The 22,122-nt window shown below is 34.6% G+C and overlaps 1 protein-coding gene across 3 annotated transcripts in view; it reads left to right on the forward strand.

Moving 5' to 3' along the window:
- Nucleotides 1-22,122, forward strand: part of sardh (sarcosine dehydrogenase) — a 175,979-nt gene that overhangs the window by 39,052 nt on the left and 114,805 nt on the right. For all 3 annotated transcript variants that reach the window (XM_087269124.1, XM_087269125.1, NM_001326686.2), the window contains 2 exon segments: nt 7,690-7,819; nt 21,976-22,062. In XM_087269124.1, the coding sequence (XP_087125250.1) occupies nt 7,690-7,819; nt 21,976-22,062 (217 nt within the window).

The raw sequence follows: 22,122 nt of genomic DNA on the forward strand, positions 1-22,122 counted from the left end.
AGTAATGGCAGTCCATGACCCTTTAAGGACGTGTGTGTGTTGCTTTTGATATGTTTTGCTGTGCATGACACCTGCAGTATCACTTTCATAGACTCTTAATTAACTCCTGTGGTTCATGTAAATGTGCGTGTGTAGGTGGTTCAGGACGTCTGGGGTATAATGTGTGCCGCTCTATTGAGTTCTGCTTTAATGTGCTCTTGATTCTGTTTTCGAGGTACTGCCAAAGAAGTTTTCCATAGTGAAGGCTAGAGTACTGCAGCTGACAATATCAAAAATACATTATGTTCCTCATTAAATGTCTTGTTTTTAAGATGTCGTCGATATGTTAAGATTCGATATCTCGAATTCAGAAAGCCTTTTTTGTGACACTGGACATTAAGTGAACTACAGCCAGTAACTTATGTTCAAGAAGGTATGTTTGGGTAATGTACCACTAAAAAGTAATTACAAATTACCGACTAATACTGGAAAATTGTAATGTGATCACATTACTAATTACATAATATAAAAAGTAATTACTAATTAATTTGCTTTAAAGTTACTTTTAAAACATATAATATATCTATATAAAAAACTGCAGTTCTTTCAGCAGCTTGACATATTTAAAAGAGTTGAATACTTAAAACTCATGATTTACTTGTTTCAAACCTGCTTGTCTTTTTTTAACATAAAAGAAGACATTTAGAAGAAAACTGAATACCTGTAACCATTGACATCCATAGTATGAAAAAGCACTGCAGAGTTTGGGTGTTCTGTGTTTGTCTGAGGTAATTAGTTTACCGAAATATTTATATTTCATACTAGGGTTGTAACAATATACCGGTATGACGGTCTACCACGATTTGAACGTGCACGATTATCATACCATGAACAATTGCATATCAACGGTTTTAACCCTTAAAGACCGAGACAGCCGCCCGCGGCTAAAAATAAGTATTGCTCTTAAATGTTTAATAACTTTTGATCCGCTGATCCGATTCATACAATTCAAAGATTGGCATAAAGAAGAGAATCTCAGCTTTCCAGTGCTGTATCACTAAACATTCGCGGACTTTCAGAGGCTCCAGAATCAGTGCGGTTACGTCATCAAAATTTCACAACGCTGATTTGACAAAGAAACGCTCGTTACTGTGTCTCCGGACAAACCAGACATGATACATTGATGCATTGTCCCTCCTCCATGCCCAGATTGGTTCAAACTCGCTATATCACAACCAATAAGCATAGGTTTCACTTTTGTTTGTGGACCAACATGAGCTTTTTGAACAACACGGAATGAGAGATAAAATAAATAAAACGCAAAAAAAAAAAAAAGTTTTGCATGAAATAATTCTCCTACTAAGTACTTTTGCATGCACAGCAGCACAGAAACATGACAAAACAGTGACACAGCAAAGACGAACTGCTGCTCTTGCTGTTTTCAAAAGACGCAAATGAAGGTGCAGCTGTTTGTCTGCATTGCAGACAACCATATCCAAATCCATATCCACAGACAACCATATCCATGCTGGCACATAAAACCTAAGGATGTTCCATATTGAATCTAGTTTCGTTATGTAACTATTTATAGTATAGTAAATATTTATATCTATTTTTTACTGAGGATTTGCACCATGTTTATTTGGACTTTGACACATTATTTATTATTTTCTTATTTTTTTATTTGTTCATTGTACAAGTGGACACATTCTCTCACCTCAGCGGTCAAGATTAAGTCCTGAAAATCTCAACATGCTTACATTTCTTCATCACAACCTAGACTGAAAAAAACAACGCTTTAAATACATGTTTACAGCCATAAACTTGGTATTGCACTTTTGGTCTCCCATTTATCCTGCTTATAAGGAAGGACAGTTTAAGTTTATTTTTGTCTAATCTTAAAAGACCTTGCTTGTTTATTCCTTCTAATTTAATTTATTAAAATGGGAGATTTTTCAGTTTATTTTTATAAAAGACTTCTATAGTTCTATTAAAATGGTTCTTTCAAAAGTTTGTTGAAATAAAACCTTTGTTCAGTCAGAAAACGTGTTCTTATTCTTTTCAGGGTCTTTGCTATGAGAATTACTATTTAATACCGTATACCGCAAAACCGTCAAACCGTGGTATTGTTTTAGACTATTATCATACCGTAAAAAATTCATACCGTTACAACCCTATTTCATACAAAGTATGAAGCCGATCAGTCAGGTCTTGTCACGTGACTCACGGTTTTCAACTGAAAGCGCCTGGAAAATGCAAGCGCATGCAATATGCACTTTAAATTTGCGCGCACAACCCAGGCACCTCCATTTGAAATAACAAACTTGCACACTCAAAAGATGTGATATGTGAACGGCCCCATTAGCAGCTACTGTAGAAGATACCTTCATTTCTGATCCTGCACTAAAATCCAATTTAGCCTGTTTAGACTGAGTTGGGTTGCTGTGTTTTTGGGCACCAGTGTCATATTTGGTGATGAGTATTGTCTTTTCTGTTCAAATACTTGAAGTTGTTGATCGAGTAAAAAAGCAGTCGAAAGTTCTTTAGAGACTGGACATAGACTGCATTTCAAAGCAATATTTTTGTATTTATGCTCAGTGAAATCAAAGTATTGTCTGTATTTCCTAGGAAGAAGCAATCACTCTTGTCAGTAACCATGTTTGCTCACGTTCTCCAGCAATTTTGAAACAAATGCTTATTAACTGACGTTACAGCGAAAATGTGATTCAAATGAAGCATTTTTTTTCTTTTAAAAACTATATTTGTAATGTGCAATAAGTAACACAATTACATTGACTTTAGTAACTGATCAAATTACACAAATTAAAAAATGTAATTCATTACATAACTGCATTCCCAAAAATCTAATCAGAATATAGTAATGCGTTACTCAGTGTCCTGATATACCTATAATTAATTTCTTTTCCGTTTTTAGTAGAAGTATAAGTAATTAAGCTGAAAATACTTTAGCAATAATAAACTGATAACGAACATTCAGAAACCATCCATGCTGTTCCAATAGACATTTTAGTTAATGTGTGAATGTGTTGTGCAATTCTTTGTGCTTTACGCAGATGAGTGGGCTTGACAAACCAGCTGTTGTGTACATGTGTGTATATGTTTATGTATATGTGTACTGTACTGTATGGAAGTATGTATTTAAATACAAAAACAAATGAACAATATGTGGGCAGCACGGTGGCGCAGTGGGTAGCACAATCGCCTCACAGCAAGAAGGCCGAGCCCCGGCTGGGTCAGTTAGCATTTCTGTGTGGACTTTGCATTTTCTCCCCGTGTTTGCGTGGGTGTCTTTCGGGTGCTCTGGTGTCCCCTACAGTCCAAAGACATGCGGTACTGGTGAATTGGGCAAGCTAAATTGTCCGTAGTGTATGTGTGTGAATGAGTGTGTATGGATGTTTTCCAGTGATGGGTTGCAGCTGGAATGGCATCCGCTGCTTAAAACATATGCTGGATAAGTTGGCGGTTCATTCTACTGTGGCAACCCCAGATTAATAAACGGACTAAGCCGAAAAGAAAATAAATGAATGAATCAACAAAATGTTAAACTTACTTAGACTTGTCATAGAATTTGTATATTGCTGTTGATCTTGTAGTGCTTCTTTTATCCTCATTTGAAAGTGGCTTTGGATAAGTGTTTGCCAAATAAATTAATATAAATTTACTCACAAAAAAAAGTGACATTGTCTTTAATACAAACTGTCCTGCAGAAGCAGCAACGGTCGCTCTGTCCACTAGCATCTATATTCCAAATATAGCATGTGTGTTTATTGGAGCTTCTGTCTGCAGATATCCAGGTGTAATGCTGTCTGTAAATCTTTTTTTTTTTTGACCACATTTTTTTTGACTAGATTTAGACTAAATTTTCCAAATAATGATCATGTCCAGCCTGCAGTTTTCTTTTTGTAACCAAATTTTTTATCAAGCTCCCTGTCTTTCACCTCAGACTTCCACTGCAGAGCAACAGTGATGCTATGAAACCGCAGATCAATATCTTGGTGAAGTGTGAACATTTTGAGGAATGTGTTTGTTGAAACTCTTAATGAAGCCTGGCCTGCTCTCATACATGCAGCTTCTACAGTTTTTATTTTTATACTGCAGGCCGGTAACACTTTTTTTTTTGCGATCAGCATTTCATCAGCTGTCAGATTGCTCACACCGTCTGCTGCTACTTTTTTCCATCCCACGGTTTTGAGTTCATTGACAGTCCCCTGTGGCAGTGAGAGAAGACTGACAAGCTGAGAGGACTTTGCCTTAGTAAAATTACAAAACTGAGAAGTGGTCATGGAACAAGCAGTTCTTTATTGTACCAAGATACATTTCACCATTATGCATTGTTTAAACATACTTAATAAATATACCAGGTCAAATTAGGCATGGTTTATTAGTGCACATATTTTAAAATGTTATATGTTTGGTTTCATAATGAATACTGGAGTTATTCAGAACTCATGATTGTTACCATAATGATCTTCAGAAGTGTAAAACTGATTTTATTTTAATATATTGTTTGTTTTTGTCAATGTATAATAGTGATAACCATAAACAAATGTATTCTATTTTGAATTTATGATAGATATATCTATTAATTCATCTTATAATCATATTTAGTTTGCTTTACAAAATGACCAAGGGCTTCAAGAGGAAATTATATCAAAACAATAAAAAAAAACCACAACCTATAAAATCAAGCTATAAAGTGAAATCAAGTAAAAAAAATCAAGATGTTTCTAACCTGATGCTTTTTAGTATCTTGCACAGCATATCTATCTATCTATCTATCTGTCTGTCTGTCTGTCTGTCTGTCCGTCTGTCCGTCTGTCCGTCTGTCCGTCTGTCCGTCTGTCCGTCTGTCCGTCTGTCCGTCCGTCCGTCCGTCCGTCCGTCCGTCCGTCCGTCCATCAGGGCTGCTCGATTATGGGAAAAATCATAATCACGATTATTTTGGTCATAATTGTAATCACGATTATTCAAAACGATTATCAGTTGAAGTCAAAATTATTCGTCCTCCTGTGAATTTAATTTTATAGATAAATATTTCCCAAATTATGTTTAACAGGTTTTTTTTTTTTACAGTATTTCCTATATTTTTTTCTTCTGGTGAAAGGCTTATTTGTTTTGTTTCAGCAAGAATAAAAGCAGGTTTGAATATTTTGAAACCTATTTTAATAGCTGGATATTATTAGCCCCTTTAAGCAATATATATATGTTTGATTGTATGCAGAAGAAACTTCTGTTATACAATGACTTGTCTATTTACCCTAATTAAGCCTTTGAATTTCACTTTAAGCTGAATACTAGTATCTTAAAAAACATCTAGTAAAATATAATGTTCTGTCATCATAGCAAAGATAAAAGAAAACAGTTATTAGAAATTAGTTATTAAATCTGTTATGTTTAAACTGTGCTTTAAGCATCTTTACTGTATTTTTGATTTTATTATTGATTAATAGTAAAAACAGTCGGCAGCAGCAGGAATACCGCACGGTCTCTTTAAGAATAGTGCGGCTCTGATATCTTTTGATTCTCCACTTGTTAGTTTATTACACAAATGAGGGTTAATATGAATAATCACTAAACACCGCGCTCTGACACAAGTGTGCATTTATTTCACCATTAAAGTTGTCACATTAAGATCGCGTTAGATGTGTGTGTGCTCTGCTGTCCGAGGCTAAGCGTGGCGCGCGCGCAAACACACACACACACACGCTACCTGTCCGAGGCTAAGCACGGTGCACACACACACAACAGCACGTGCTCTTTTGCGCTTTTAAAAATATGAAAGATGCGCATCCCGTGCTGCAAAAGTTACATTACCGCACATGCTTTCAGTCATTTTCACGTGGAACTGAGCTTTGCAGAGGCAAAGAGTTTTCACACGTGTACAACTGGAATGGGGGCGGTACGTAACGTGATGGAATAATCGATTATCTCGATTAGTGGCTTTTCATAATCGTTACAAGCCAAAATCGAAATCGGATTTTCGATTAATTGCACAGCTATCTGTCTGTCTGACCGTCCGTCCGTCCGTCCGTCCGAAGATTGCAATCTAGATTCGACCCCCTACAAGATCTTAATCCAGCATTTCTATGATTCTGTTAATCATATTTTCAGGTTCAGGATAGAAGCAAAGGCAGCCACATGTCTTCACATTGTTTTACATACGTTGTTCAGCAACCTGGACACCAATAGTGTTGAACTGGTGCTGAACGACTCACATACTGTATTTAAAAGGTATATTTTACCCAAAAATGTCATTTCTGTCTTCATGTAATGATGTATTCAAGGCCGCAGGTAATAGAGTTGTAAATAACACTCAGTTTGTGGAACAGAGTGATCGTTTTGGAGCCGCATGTGAGGTATAAACCGCACTTAGCAGATAAAATGAAACCGAAAGCGTGTAGATCATTTAAATAATTATATCACATTAGAGTTATGATTATGACAAGCTTTTTGATATATTTTTTTCTTTTGTAGCGAACACAAACTGTTGTACATGTGAATTGATCTTTAACAGTGTCACTAATCTGTCAATGACAAATGTCTGATTTATGTATATATATGTATATGTAACTCACCTTTGCACTGACTTTACCCTAAATGTAAAGTAAAGAATGTTAAAATGAAGAGAAATAGACAATGGCATTGGAAAAATAGTGACAGGCCGCTCCTGATGTCACACCCTTGGTTTCTGGTTTTGCTTTATAGAAAACGGAAACCCAAAACACATTTTATTGTGTAATATAATAGCACACTAAAATTTATTTAGTGTAATAAAATGTGATCATGACTAGAAGAAGCAGTCGACTCACTGTGGCATAATAAAAGCTTTGCTGCTCTATAATTACGCCACATGGGTTTCTCATTAGCAGTTGTTGCAGCGCTCTTGGTTCGCTTTGACTGCTTTCAGCTTTAGGGAGTGATCACAAACACTGTTTTAAGTTCTTAAAATGCAAGGAGCCTATGCTTTTTCTTTGACTTTAGAATAGAGCAGTGTTCTGCACTTTTTATGTTGTGTTGCTCTGTAACCACTATATATGTTCTGAAACACTTGATGTTAAAACGCTTGATGTCCGGTACTTTTTTCACAATTGACTTTTTAACCGCATCCACACAGAGCACTCTGTCAAAAACACAAGGTAAGGCAGGCGCAGAATGTGATATGCCTTAGGTGCATAAAAAGCTCGCTGTCAGTATAAAATAATTTTAAAAAGACTCCTCTCCTTGCAAAAAATGTGCTCAGTGTTATTGGTGCCTTACTAGGCTTCATCCTACTATAAGTCTTCAATATTTTAGGTAACTCATGAACATGATAACTGCAGGAGTCCTGTATGATGTAACGAAGACCACAACATGATTCCACACTCAGTAATGGCACCATCAAACTATGCCATTTTTTTTTTTTTTTTGTGAATATGTACTCTTGAATTGCGAAAATTGCTTACTGTTCCTTTTAAGGGGTGTTTATTTTTTTTTATTTATTTATTTTTTTTTTTGCTTGTTTTAGTTGGGTTTGATAGAATGTGTAAGGGGTTTAGTGAAAGGTAATTTGGTCATCAGCAGCTTAATTCAAATTATAGATGTACTGTTTCATAGATGTACTGTTGAATTTATTGTACATGAGCTCATCACATTTGACCAGGGAACAATGTTATGCCTGAGTATTAATGTGTATTTTTCTGTGATCTGCAGGTTTCTGATAAATTTGCCTTCAGCTTGTTTGATCTGGACTGGGATGTTTTTATGCAGCACATTGATGGCGCCGTCAATAGAGTTCCTGCTCTGGAGCAAACTGGAATCAAATCCACTGTCTGCGGTCCAGGTATTGTATATAGGCTACATTGCCTATATTATATGTTTCTAAATCTGTCCAGTTTATTTTTTTCTGAATCTCTGAAAAAGCTGTTAGGTAGTTTTAAATAACTAAATATTTAATCAAATTGAATTATTGCAGTCTTGACACTGCGCGTTTATGAATCACTATGAAGTAGGACTGACTCATAGGAGTTAAAGTAAGAGTCTCTTGCTGGGGAATCGAATTACACCAGTGATGTTACAAGTATTTAAATTTAGTAAGTTTTTTTTTATTTCTTCATGAAGCAAACTTTTAGACTTAATTGCTAAAAAGATAATAGCTCATGAGAGTAATCCTTTTAGGAATGAAACTACATAGCTGCAGTACATGTTTCTGAGTCACTGAAAAGAACTTCTTTGTAAAAATAATCTGTTCAGGGACAAAGTGAAATTTTTAATGCTGCATGTTTTTGAATTAGCAAAAGATATTTTGCTCATAGGAGATATCCGTGGGAATCAAATGTGTTTTTGAATCACCGTTTGGGAAGTGAATAATTAAATAATTTGAAAGAAAATAACATTTTGTTCTTAAAGGGCGCCTATAATGAAAATCTACTTTTATAAGCTGTTTGAACAGAACTGTGTGCATGTATAGTGTGTCCACAGTCATATTAGTGTGATATAAACCCAGCAAGTCTCTTTTTTAAAATTAGGACGGTGATCCCAGTGATTTTTGAGGCCCTCTGCAACATGACGTAGGAGTGCGGTTTTAAAACATAATATGCATACACATGTCCACAGAACATTTTTTTTTGTGAATAAACAGGGATTAAAATGTTTGGTACAATGATTTTTATAAGTTTTAAAAGTTTGAAACATTTTTAAAACAGAGCATGTTTATAATATAGTACAGTAATATATACGGTAAAATAGCTGTGTAATTCTTAACCGCTATAATCACCATGGGTGCATGGTGTCGGTTAAATAATTAATGTGTGTCTACTGCAAACGGCGAGACTCATCATTTCAGAAAGGCTTGAATAAACCACAAATTCATCATATAAACTTAATTTATATTTTTGACTAGTGACCTTGTTTTAATTATTATTATTATTATTATTATTTTTTTTTTTAAAGTTTATTTTACTGTGCAGGGCTCGAAATTAGCTTTTTTTGCTTGGTAGCACCGAAGCTCCCAACTTCAAATATTTAGGTGCACCAAAAAATAAATAAAATTAATAAATAGGAGCACCTGAAAAAATGTAAGAGCACCCATTAAAAATGAATAAGCACCATTGCAAATTGTATTTTGATGGATTTATTGTATTTGAAAACAACTTCAATTAGGAAAAACAAAAACCAGAAACTATTTAACTAATGCTGATGACTTATTAACATTTATGTGCAATAATTCCAAAATGCATGTCTCATAATTATTAAATATAAATGATGATGAAAATGACAATAATACTAACAATGAATTACATTTCTCATTATCATGCTGACTTAAATATCCTTTAATGCGAGTTATCTGCTATAAAAAGTCTGTTACTTTATGAAAAATGAATTTATGGTTTGCATAAAACAGAAATGAAGCATTGCAGTAAAAAATATTTATTTTGCACTATTGTTTATATATATATATATATATATATATATATATATATATATATATATATATATATATTTATATATATATATGTATATGTATATATATATATGTATATGTATATATATATATGTATATGTATATATATATATGTATATGTATATATATATATGTATATATATATATATATATATATATATATATATATATATATATATATATATATATATATATATATATATATATATATGTATATGTATATATGTATGTATATATGTATATATGTGTGTGTATATATATATATATGTAAATTTAATAAATAATATTTTTGCTACAAAACACAGGGCTCGAAATTAACTTTCTTACTTGGTAGCACTGGTGCTCCCAACCTGAAACATTTAGGAGCACCAGAAAAAATTTAGGAGCACCCACCAAAAATTTATGATATTGACAAGTTGTATATTAAGGGATTTATTGTATTTGAAAACAGCATCAATTGGGACTAACAAAACCCAGAAACAATTATCTAACTAATGCTGTGATGATTTAATATTTGTGCAATAATTCCAAAATTAATTTTGAATAATTATAAAATATTAATGATGACGATGATGACAATAATACTAACAATGAATTATATTTCTCATCATCATGCTGCCTTGAATGTGCTTTAATGTAAGTTATCTGCTATATAAAGTCCTGCTGTTACTCTATGGAAAATAAATTGATGGTTTGCATCAAACACAAATGAAGCATTGCAGTAAGAAATATTTATTTTGTACTGCTGTTTTTATATGCATGTCAATTTAATAAATACTAGCCTATTTCTGCTACAAAACAAACGAAATAATATAATAAATCATTCAATTCAATGCTGAAAGGTGCAAAGCAGTCATCAATAATTAATAGAAAAATAATATACACCTCAAGAAAGAACGGACAAAAGAAAGGAGAAAAAGTCTCACTTTTAAAAGTTTTGGTTTCGGTTCGTGTCGTTTTAATGCTCAGCCTCGTTACGCGCTGAATTTCATTTTTCTGTGTTTGTGGAAAAGCATGCGAGTCAGCCGGTCCAATATGAGGGGGGCAGAGCAGGATTCTCCCAAAAACCACCGACGCAATACTGTTCTTTGTTATAACCCGCATCAGTTTAAACGCAGTAAAGGCGAGCTTCTTTGGCGATGGTGTTTTAGCGGACATTTGCGCTGTTGCAGCCTGATCTCACGAGGAAACGTATGAAAAAGTTACGAATTGCCGTGAGATTGTGTTGGCTGAACACACAGCGCATGCAACGCATCAAGTTTCAGTGTACTTTTCACTCTTCAGCAGTTTGCATTCCCCGCGGTCACAAAAGCTCACACAAGTGGTGGTCGCTGCAGAGCCATCCAAAAGCTCCCTCCCTGTTATCTGACAGCGGAAAGTCTTGAGTGATTGGCAGCTAATATGAACCAATATAGCGGCAGGGAAGAGCTATTCAGCACGTTTTTAGAAAAAATAAAAATAAAAAAAAACAGGTCGCACTCCAACCTAAATATTCAGTCGCACGAATGCTCCCAATATATATTATGAGGTCGCATAGCTTAAAATTCGGGCGCATATGCGACCAAAATGGTCGCTATTTCGAGCCCTGAAAACATACAAAATATTATAACAAGTATTTCAATTCAAGGCTGAAAGCTGCATAACAGTTTTTTAGTTAGTAAGTAAATAGAAAAATAACATAAATCTCAAGAAAGAATGGACAAAAGAAAGTATGAAAAGTCTCATTTCTACCACTCTTCAAAAGTTTTTGATCGGGTTTGTATCTCGTTATCAGCTGATTTATTTTTTTGTGTTTGTGGAAAGCAGGCGAGTCAGCCAGACCAATATTTGAATAGGCAGAGCAGGATTCTCGTGATGACCTCCGGTGCAAAACCACCCTTTGTCATAAGCCGCAGTTTCAGTTTATAAAGGCAAGCTTCTTTGACGATGATGTGTACAATGATAGATTTTACATTTAGCGGACATTTGTGCTGAACACGGAAAAACCAAAACGCAGCTAATTTGCATTTAAAGCCACAGGCTATAAAAACAGCTACACTTTACTCAGACACCAAAATGAGCAGATTCTGGAGGCTATAATAAATAATCTGATGGTTTTTTTTGGCTAAAACTTTACAGACACATTCTGGAGACATCAACGGCTTATCTTAGATCTTGCAAAAGGAGTAAAATAGGTGCCCTTTAAATCAGTTAGAGTACATTTGAATGCTATTGTTTTGAAATTAAAAAACTGAATCATTGTTAATGCTTATTTTTCTTTAAAAATCACTAAAAAGAATCTACTTATAATTGTCGCTTTTGAGGATTAAATGACTTTCTTTCCCTCTCTGAATCTCAAGTCATAATTAGAGCTGCACAATTAACTGAAAAAAGATCGCGATCTCGATTCGACCCCTAGACGATCTTTTATCCAGCATTTCTACGATTCAATCATATTTCAAGTTCAAGAGAGAAGCAAAGGCGGCTGCACAAGTCTTTTCATTGTTTCACACACACGTTGCTCAGCGACATCGACACCTCCAAATGATGCTAAAAGAGTCACATACTGTATTTAAAAGGTATAATTCACCTAAAAAATGTTATTTTTGTCTTCATATAATGCTGTATTCGCCGGGAAATCACACGTGATGTGAGCTGCTGATTGCGGGCGCGCTCCCTATAGACGCGCGCACGTGCGTCTACTTTAGTGATCAAAATCTGCATAAGCTGTGAATAATAGGTAATAAAGTTGTAAATAATATTCAGTTTGTGGCACAGAGTGATCATTTGGGAGCCGCGCGTGAAGTATGGACAGCACTTAGCAGTGAAAAATGAAACCAAAAGCATGCACATCATTTAAATAATCAAATCGCATTTTAGAGTTATGATTGCGACAAGCATTTGATTTGTTTTTTCTTTTATAGCGAACACACAGTTGTGCATGAAAATAAATGTTTACAGTGTCGGTATAACTACTCTAGCCTATATAATGTTGATTTTACCAGTGAATCAAATGGTCTAATAATGTTCTCAATGACAGATTGCAAGCATAGGCCTATATCTCAAACATAATTCAACATCAGAATTATTATAAGTAGAATAGAATTATTTCTAGAAACCAACAGATCTACACATAATATTAATATTGTTGTTTTACCATATGTTTGAGAAAAAACAATAATCTCATATTAAGCTTTTTTTTTTTAAATCTACAGAATCGTGATCTTTATTTTAAGCAAAAAAATCGTGATTCTTTTTTTAGCCAGAATCGTGCAGCTTTACTCATAATGTTGTTCTGGAATCAAACTACATTTGTCACACTACGATTTTTAATCCCACTAAAGAACCAACTCATTCACTCAAAAAATGAATTTGCTGCTAGTTCATACTAGGGTTGGGCATTTAAGCTATAATGCTGATCCGATACGCATCTGGATACAAAGAATACGATCCGATATATTAGCGATACATTTGTGACTTGTTGCGATGCAACACGATACGATTCACACCCATACCACGATACAATGCGATAATTCAGCACTAACTAATTAGATCAAGTAGAAAGGATGCTGTGCTATTAAATGAGTTTGATTATTTAATAACAAAGCATAACCAAGACTTTTTTTACAAACTGGCTTTTCTCTCAGAGCCAGAGTGTCAGTTTACAGTAGAGAGCCATTTTAGAACCTTTACAGAGCCATTTTAGCACATATTTAAGTATTTTCAAGATAAACAGAATGTATAAGTGCAATATATATTAAAAATATATATATTTGCACTCTTTCAACATAAAGGTTTACCATTCCACAACAAGAATTGTGATTTAACTTTTCAACTATGAAAACAAGTTTTGCAAAGATATATTGTGCCACTGAATATTCAAAACTTAAGGTCGTGAACTAGCAGTGTTATGCTGCTTTGAAACATCACTGTCACTGTAAACAACAGGCTAATAAAAATATAAATAAATAAAAATTAACAGGAGGTGTTTAAAACCTTCGTTCTCCGTGACACTAGGCTGAACATCTTTGCAGATGAACAATGCAATAGCATTCGTTATTGGCGTAGAGCGCGCAAAACTGTTGCGCATGGAAAATAACTTTCAATGCTTTTCTCACCACTTTTGGAGCTGGTAGCTACAGTTGAAGCAGAGCAGGAAGCCGGGGATGCAGGAACACTGGAAGATGCTTCCACAACAACACCGTGGCGCCGCTTCAAGTGAGATATCAGATTAGTCGTACTGCCCGTGTATTTTACAGATGCACGACACATTTTGCAAATTGCATCTGTCCTGTCAAGTCGTCCATCCTTTTTGTAAAATCCATAATGTTGCCATACTTTAGATTTAAAACTCAGTGGGGAATAAAATGTTTGTTTTGCTTCTCGCGCTGAGGGCGCACCACTAGCTTCATCCGCACACCTGATACACTGAGTTGTAGTGTAAGTGTACACATCCGCAAGTCCATTGCTAAGGCATACTTTATGTAGGTGGATTAAATTATGCGCCAAAAACAGGTTGACAACACTTGTTAATAAATAAAAAATACATTCTATATTAAAAATATAAGCTGTATCTTGAAAAAAACGATGCATCTCGCAAAAACCGATGCATCTCGATTTGCTTCCAAAATTTTATTCATCCTCTGCTGCTCTACCGATGCATTGGCATCGTGCACGCGCATGACCGCGTATCGATACATATCGGTTAATCTTCCCATCCTTAGTTCATACTACTTATTTGAACTGAACTGAAACAACACAGTTCTTGAGGTATTTTATGTTCAATCCTCTTAAGTTTGTCAAGTTAACTTAATTGTTTTGTGTTAGGACAACATGAATGAATTGTGTAGAACCCTGCATTTTTTACAGTGTAAGAGTCACATGTTTGCAAATAATTTGATCTTTTTTTTCTCATAGATTATTCCGTGTTCATAAGAGTCTTTCGTTCAGCAATCAAAGTACATGATATATATGATTGATGGTGTGTCACTGCTGGTAACTTCATCAGCAGATCACAGAATTTGTGACAGCGAGTTTAATCTGTCAGTCCATCTCGGCAAGTGATTGGCTAACTAGACTGTCAATCAAATGACACTACGCTCTGATTGGATAATCAGTCAGTGCTTTGGCTCTCCCCAGAGATCCAGTCGACCTTTACTGGCTGTAATAAAAGCTGACAGGTGTGAAATGCCGCTAACACACTGTAGTGGCTGTCGGTCACTTGCAGACGGTTGCGGGTCAGTGGATGAGCGCTCCTTAAATCATTTTAAGAGAGTGCTATCAGCCTCTCCATTCACACACTCATCAGATGTTAAAAATGAGATGTTGAGCATATGTATAATTCAGATCTGCTGTCACTGGACTTTCATAATTAGAACGATAATTATACTTTTTGGTGTGACCGGCGGTGGTCATTAACTGCATCCGTTTTAGTCAAGAAGTACACTTGAAAATCAGAATTAGCTGATTGGGGGTCACCCATCCAGTGGTGTTTGACTTGATTTTGAAATAAACATCGCTTTTAAAGTGTTTACTGCGTCAAAATGTTTTAAACATGGACATCAATCCACTAATCACTGTGAAAATTATTCTATTAACTGTGTTCTATTAAACATAAGTACAGTCGAGGCAATAGCTTTTTGCTGATTTCACAGAATTTAGGGAATATTTAGCTGATTAGTTTTACACTACCTGACAACAGCCTTGTTGTTGATCCCATTAGTAAGAGCAAATAATAACTTGAATACTAGTTTCACATTTGGGAAAAGTGGCAGAGGGTAGATTTTTGCGATGAATTATCTGTTGAACTACATCCCAATCATTACAAATCCTGCAGAAGACCTATTGAAAAACGGCAGGGACCCAAGATTCTTACATAAATCAGTCAAGTTTGGGGAAGGACAAATCATGGTTTGGGGTTACAATCAGTATGGGGCGTGCGAGAGATCTGCAGAGTAGATGGCATTATCAACAACCTGAGGTATCAGGACATTTGTGCTGCTCATTACATTACAAATCACAGGAGAGGGCAAATTCTTCAGCAGGATAGCACTCCTTCTCATACTTCAGCCTCCACATCAAAGTTCCTGAAAGCATAGAAGGTCAAAGTTCTCCAGGATTGGCCAGCCCAGTCACCAGACATAAACATTATTGAGCATGTCTGGGGTGAGATAAAGGAGGAGGCATTAAAGATGAATCTAAAGAATCTTAATGAACTCGGGGAGTCCTGCAGGAATGCTTTCTTTGTCATTCCAAATGACTTAATTAATGTTATTTAAGTCATTGCAGAGATGTATGGATGCTGTCATCCAAGCTCATTGTAGTCATAAACAATATTAAGTCTTTTTCCACTGCACCATAACTTTACATTATTTCTGTTAGGTGAGAAGACTCTTGTCTAAGCCAAGTCAGACTTTACTGTCCAAATGAAATAATAATAAAAAATTTAGGCAAGATCATTTTATTTTGGTGCAATGATAGTAATCTAGAGGCGTTTGTCTTTTATATAAGCCACTTCTGATACCAAATGATCAACTAAAAATCAAGGTATTATTTGTTGTTCCTACAACTTGGATAGGCAACAAGTCTTTTGTCAGGTAATGTATGATGCCACAATCCTGATTTAACTAGCAAATCTAAAACATTTTATGTTGTTTTAATTATCAGTAGATTATAGAGATTCACAGGTATCAAGCAAAACATTATTTTAGGCTTACTTTCTCAACATATTAATAAAGTACAACATAGCCTCCCACATTCTGAAAAATTTGGGGTAAAATACACATTGCTGCTTGTTCAAGCTACTTACTTGTAGTTATTCGAGTTGTAACAACACAATTAGGTTGTTGTTGTTGTGTTTTTGGTCAACTTAAATGTTTATTTTCAGTCCACTTAAAGTTATTAAAAATTATAAAGTTAACTTAATCGATTTGTGTTGGGACAACATAAAGTAATTGTGTGAAACCCAGAATTTTTTGCAGTGTATGGACAAATTCAACCATTGAGGTCAATTCTGTGTTTTGTTTGTCTATTTTATCCAAATTTGGGTCAAAAGAAACGTGCCAGCTTTTTTAAGAGTGATAATTTGCATAAATCTCAGATTCATGAGATTTATTGCTGCATTTATTTTTTATTTATTGCTGAGAATGAATGCTGCATTCTGCTAAAAAACAGTATGCAGCATTAATTTAGGGAACAGTTTTATCAAGTTGAATGTACTTGATTGCACTAGAAGCAATATTCAACTGCATTAAAATTCATAAAGGAAGGATTGGGATTAGTTCAAGGATGGGATTTAGCAAATGCCTTTTATCATACAAGTGTGCATTTATTACTCCTGAAACTGTGTCCACAGGGTCTTCAAAAGTATTAAAAACTGACTAATCAATTTAGAGTAATTTATGGCCCTTAAAAAGTATTATAAAGTTGTAAATGCAAATTAAGGTATTGCACTTTGGATTATTTTTGATTATGCATACCTGTATGCTAAATGATATCAATAATTTCCTGCTAGATTCTGCAGTAACCAAGGCAACACTGTTATTGCTGCTATATTTTGGATTAGAATTTTCATTTAGTAAATGAATAATGCTTTATTTTAGGATTAATTCAAGTTAAAATGTCAGCAATATTACTAGTTAAAACCTTAGGTAACAATGATGTCCTAAAATGTATGGGAAGAGTCTTAAAAAAAGGAACTTCATGCTCTGATTCCTGTATAAACCCTGTGAAAAGATACTATATAAATGAACAAAATCACTAGTAGGTGTTTTCAAGTCTTAAGGAGTGCGTCAATAAAACTTAAGCAGATGTTTTTACAAGTTATTTTACCTTCATCCCAATAGGACAGTAGACTAGAAGTTGGACAGAGCAAAGGGCGATGGGATCTGCTTTAAGAGGCACAATATGTTCTTTATCATTCTCAAGGAGGAAACAGTTCATCTAAAATTAGAAATAGTCAAAAACAAAACATTTTCATTAGCATTATCACTTCGTGAATTCCTATTTTTTAAGGTCCTATGAAATTAAAATAAAGTTTTTTTTAGATGTTGGTATCAATATTGTTTTTTTTTTAGGATCTATAATCTAGTGTGCTGTAAAACAGTGACAAAATGTGTGTTCAGAGGATATACAATTGATATAAACATGTAAAGCTAGTGTAATGTGTAGTTTGTCATTTACGCCTATATGGATCAATGTTTTTATTCACGTCATCTCATACTTTTGTTTGTCAATAAATTGTGACCAATCAAATGCTCACTAGTATCTGACATGTTCTGTCTCCTTTAAGACTTCACATTAGGTGCACTTGAACTCAACTATTCTCATTGGCAGAGCTGTGAGAAAACAAAACACTACTGGCTGTTTTTTTTAAAGGGGAGGGGCTACACTATGTCCCACCCTCTCTTCATATTTCGGTTGAGATTGAATAAAAATTTACATTTCAAAGCACTTTGCGCAAACTTTATTATTTAAAAACATATTTTCAAGAACTTGACTGTGTTATAGTTTAAGTTAGCAGGGTTTGATCAAACTGGATCATGTTTTTCTCCTGCTCTAAAGCCTTGGTTTGCCATCTGTGTTTGGTTGAGTTATACTGAAGATGCGTTTGACTCTACAAGGTGATTCAGAGCGGCTCTGATGATCCAGTCAAAGCCATTCGGTCATTTCTCGGAGGCGATCGCTGTCTGTGTGTGGTGACGTATGAGTCAAATGGAGCAGAGTAAGATAGATAAATAAAACATAGCTGCAACCTTACCCTTTCCTTTCGCTCTTACAAAGAGCAAATGATGCTCAGGAAAACACTTTCTCATGTGGAGTAATGGAAAAGGTGTGTCTTTTTTTCTCTCCGTCTCTCTTTTCTGTCTCACCTCTCAATCTCTCTTGCACTCGTGGCTTCTGTTTCTCCTCACACACAATTCGCCTTTGCATTTCTCTGTTTCCGATGCGTTTGTGGGTCATCCTGCAATATCTAATACTGAAAGCTATGACTGTTACGAATGGACCATTAAGTGAGCGCTCAGCAGCGTTGCATTTTTAAACAGCCTTTCAGAAAGATCTGATCTGACCCTTGTGTTAGAACAGTTTCTCACCTCTAACACTTATTTTCTAGGCGTTTGTGCTTTATAAAGAGCTGGGTTACAAACCATCGCAGCTATTATGATTTTCTTTAAATGCACTGTATAATGTTATTTGAGTTTCCTTACATTAAGAACATAATGTGCTGTAAATTCAGCACACGCCAGTTTAGGTTACAAATTATATTATTAAATCTTTCTTTTCTCTTAAATACTGATTTATGAATGTTCTAAATTGTGCAAATATTAATTCATTAATTTTCATTCAGCTTAGTGTCTCTCGCCACAGTGCAATAAACTTGTGCAGTTATTTTCAGGGAATTATATAATTTTACCGAATGAGTTCTGTTACTTCAATTGGCCTTTAAAAGCAAAAGAACCAAGAACCAAGAACCACTAAGATATTGAGCAAGTGAACCATCACATCACAACCTTGGCTGTGCATTATTTGCTAACAATTAAGAAGCCCTTTTGTCAAAAAGGTATATGCACAGCTAGTGTTTCTTCCCATACCGATAAACTTCCAGTGAACGGTCAATATGACTTTTTTTTTCAATTTTATACAGTTTCTTTTACAACATCGATGTTGTAATGCAATTAAAATGCAATCAGTTAAATAGACTTCAGCATTCATTTAGTTATTGTAGCATAAACCGAGATTACATAGGTTTGCATGCACGTGCCCATCAGGATCAGCAGGCAAGCACAGAAATGCTGTTAAAAATACTGGAGTAAAATAAATGTTCATATTTTAAAGACATGGCGTGGGAAAATGTAATTTAACGCAGTGCTATTTGTACAATCTGAGACCCACTTTATGTTGTCTAACAATCAGGCAGTGGAGATCGTTGATTTTATTTTCTAAAATAAGGCGATTAAGTAACAGCATACAGTTCACTGGAAGTGATTGACCCAGGATGCTGCAAAAGGTTACTGCACCAGCCTGGTTTAAGCTGGACATAGCTGGTTTTGACTTGGCTCCCAGCCTGTCTAGGCTGATCAAGCTGGTTTGAGCTGGTCATCTCCCAGCCTGACCAGCTAAGACCAGGCTGGAAACTAGGTATGGGACGGTAACCGTTTTTAAGGTATACCGCGGTTTGGAAGTCAAGGTTTTAAAACTGTCAAAATCTTCTGCAATACTGTTCCTAAGGTATGTGTGTATGTGTACGATTTTTTTATTTACATTTTTTATTTTTATTAATTTTTATTTATTTATTTATTTTTTTGATTTTTTTAAAATTAATATTTATTTTTAAGACAACAGTATCTACAGCAGAAAAGATATCCAAATAGCATAAATTTTTTTTTGTAAACAAAATAATTTGTTTTTGAAACAAATGAAGACAGCCTAAGTGAATAATTCATTTAGCCTAATGTGTTAACCGTTCCAAAATATTTTAAATAAAATATATTGTGTTCAAAAGGGAAAAATGTTTTGAATTTTACCCAGACATTTAAAAAATAAAATATTGTAGAAAAATATTGTGAAACTGACTGTGTATGTGCTTGTGTATGAACACCTGCACTATTCTGCCTCTAATTGGCAAACGATGGAAATGTATTCTATCTAAGCCAATCATCATTCATTTTCTTTTCGGTTTAGTGCCTTTATTAATCTGGGATCACTACAGCGAAATGAACCGTCAACTTATCCAGCACATTTTTACGCAGCGGATGCCCTTCCAGCCGCAACCCATCACTGGGAAACATATATTTACGCTCATTCAAATTTAGCTGACCAAATTTACCAATACCACATGTCTTTGGACTTGTGGGGGGAAATGGAGGAAACACACGCGAACACGGGGAGAGCATGCAAACTCCACACAGAAATGCCAACTGACCCAGTCTCGAACCAGCGACCTGCTTGCTGTGAGGTGACAGCACTACCTACTGCGCCACCGTGTCGCCAGCCAATCGTCTATAGTAATTAACTTGATTACTCTTTACAGAAAAAATGATCGCCGTTAATAGTACTGTCATTTATTGCACCATTATTCCCATCACCGGTCATTGTTAATGCTAAAATATGCTTTTCTTATCCAGAAATATACCAATCAAAAACAAATGGATGGAAGACAAAAAAAGTAATATTATAAAGTATTATAAAGTTTATAAAGTAAAACAAACTCCATTAAGAGATCATGTAAATTGTATAATTTACTATTGTGCATTCCTGTCTCAAATCAAGGACAAACATAAACAAACCAGACAAAAGTAAAAAATACTACAATTTAAAACAACTGCTATTAGTTTTTTCTTTGAATATTTCTAAAATGTAATTTATTCCTGTGTATTTGTATTTCAAAGCAGATATTTTCACATCATCACTCAACAGGTCCTTCAGAAATCTTTATATTATGCTGATTTGGTCTATTTTTATTATTAATATTATTATTATTTTATTATTTTTTGTTATCATCATCATCATCATTATTATTATTATTATTATTATTATGACGTATTAACATTGGTGATTTTTTTCCAGGTCACTTTGATGATTAGAAGATGCAAAGATAATCATTTATCTGAAATAAAATGCTTTTGTAACACTACACTATACCATTCAAAAGTTTTCTATTTCAGACAAATGCTGTGCATCCAAACTTCCAAAAAAATCCCCAAAATATCAGCTGTTTTCAAAATGACAATAACAAATTGAGCAGCAATGTGGCATAGTACAATAATTTTTAAAGAAGTATGTCACTGTAGTGTTGATTCAGGTTTGAAATCACAGGAATCAACCACATTTGAAAGTGTATTTAAATAGAAATCTCCTATTTTATCTATTAATTGACTATTTTTGCTGTACTTTGGATAAAATAAATGCAGGTTTGGTGAGCACACAATATATCTTTAAAAAAAAACATTAAAACATCACTATTAACACTTTGGACTGGTAGTTTGTTTATAAAGAAAAAATCTAATAAAAAATCATAAGCTTAGTTTTTATGAATGATTAGTAAGGACTAAACAGTTTAGCACTGAGAATGTTAAAGTATGCTATTATACCACATTAATCTTTTCAAAAAACATTCCCCTACACTGTACCTCTGGTTAGAAATGGAGTAGGATAAAGTGGATAAAAAAACTGGTAAAGGGCCAGATTTGCTAACAGCATTTGGCAGCGCAAACCCACTTTTGGCATTCAAACACTTCCTGTCAGGATTTGCTAAAGACATGCGCTGTCTAGCATTAAAAGAGATGTGGGGAGTTATGTTTGTGGCTGACCTTTATGAATTTGTAGTTGTTTACCTTTCAAACTCAGAGGCAAGTATTTAAATGAATCATGCAAAGAGATTTACTTAGATCTGCAGTAGTTTACGATTTACCTCAGGTTTTGATTTACAGTAGTTACTGCCTCGTTTCTGCTCTGAGGAAAAAAAATCTTGTTGGCAGAAACTGTAATGAAAATGATAAACACTGGATGGAAAGGAGATTATACATGTACATATTTATTTTGTTATTATTCCCCTCCAGAATCCTTCACTGCAGATCACAAACCTCTTATGGGTGAAGCTCCGGAGGTGAGAGGCTTTTTCCTTGGATGTGGCTTCAACAGTGCAGGTTGGTTGAGGAGCTCTCACACACACATATTTTACAGAAACACACGCACACATATTTTTA

This window comes from Danio rerio, chromosome 10 (genome assembly GCF_052040795.2).
Source record: "Danio rerio strain M-AB ecotype USA chromosome 10, GRCz13ab, whole genome shotgun sequence".
Classification (NCBI taxonomy): Eukaryota; Metazoa; Chordata; class Actinopteri; order Cypriniformes; family Danionidae; genus Danio; species Danio rerio.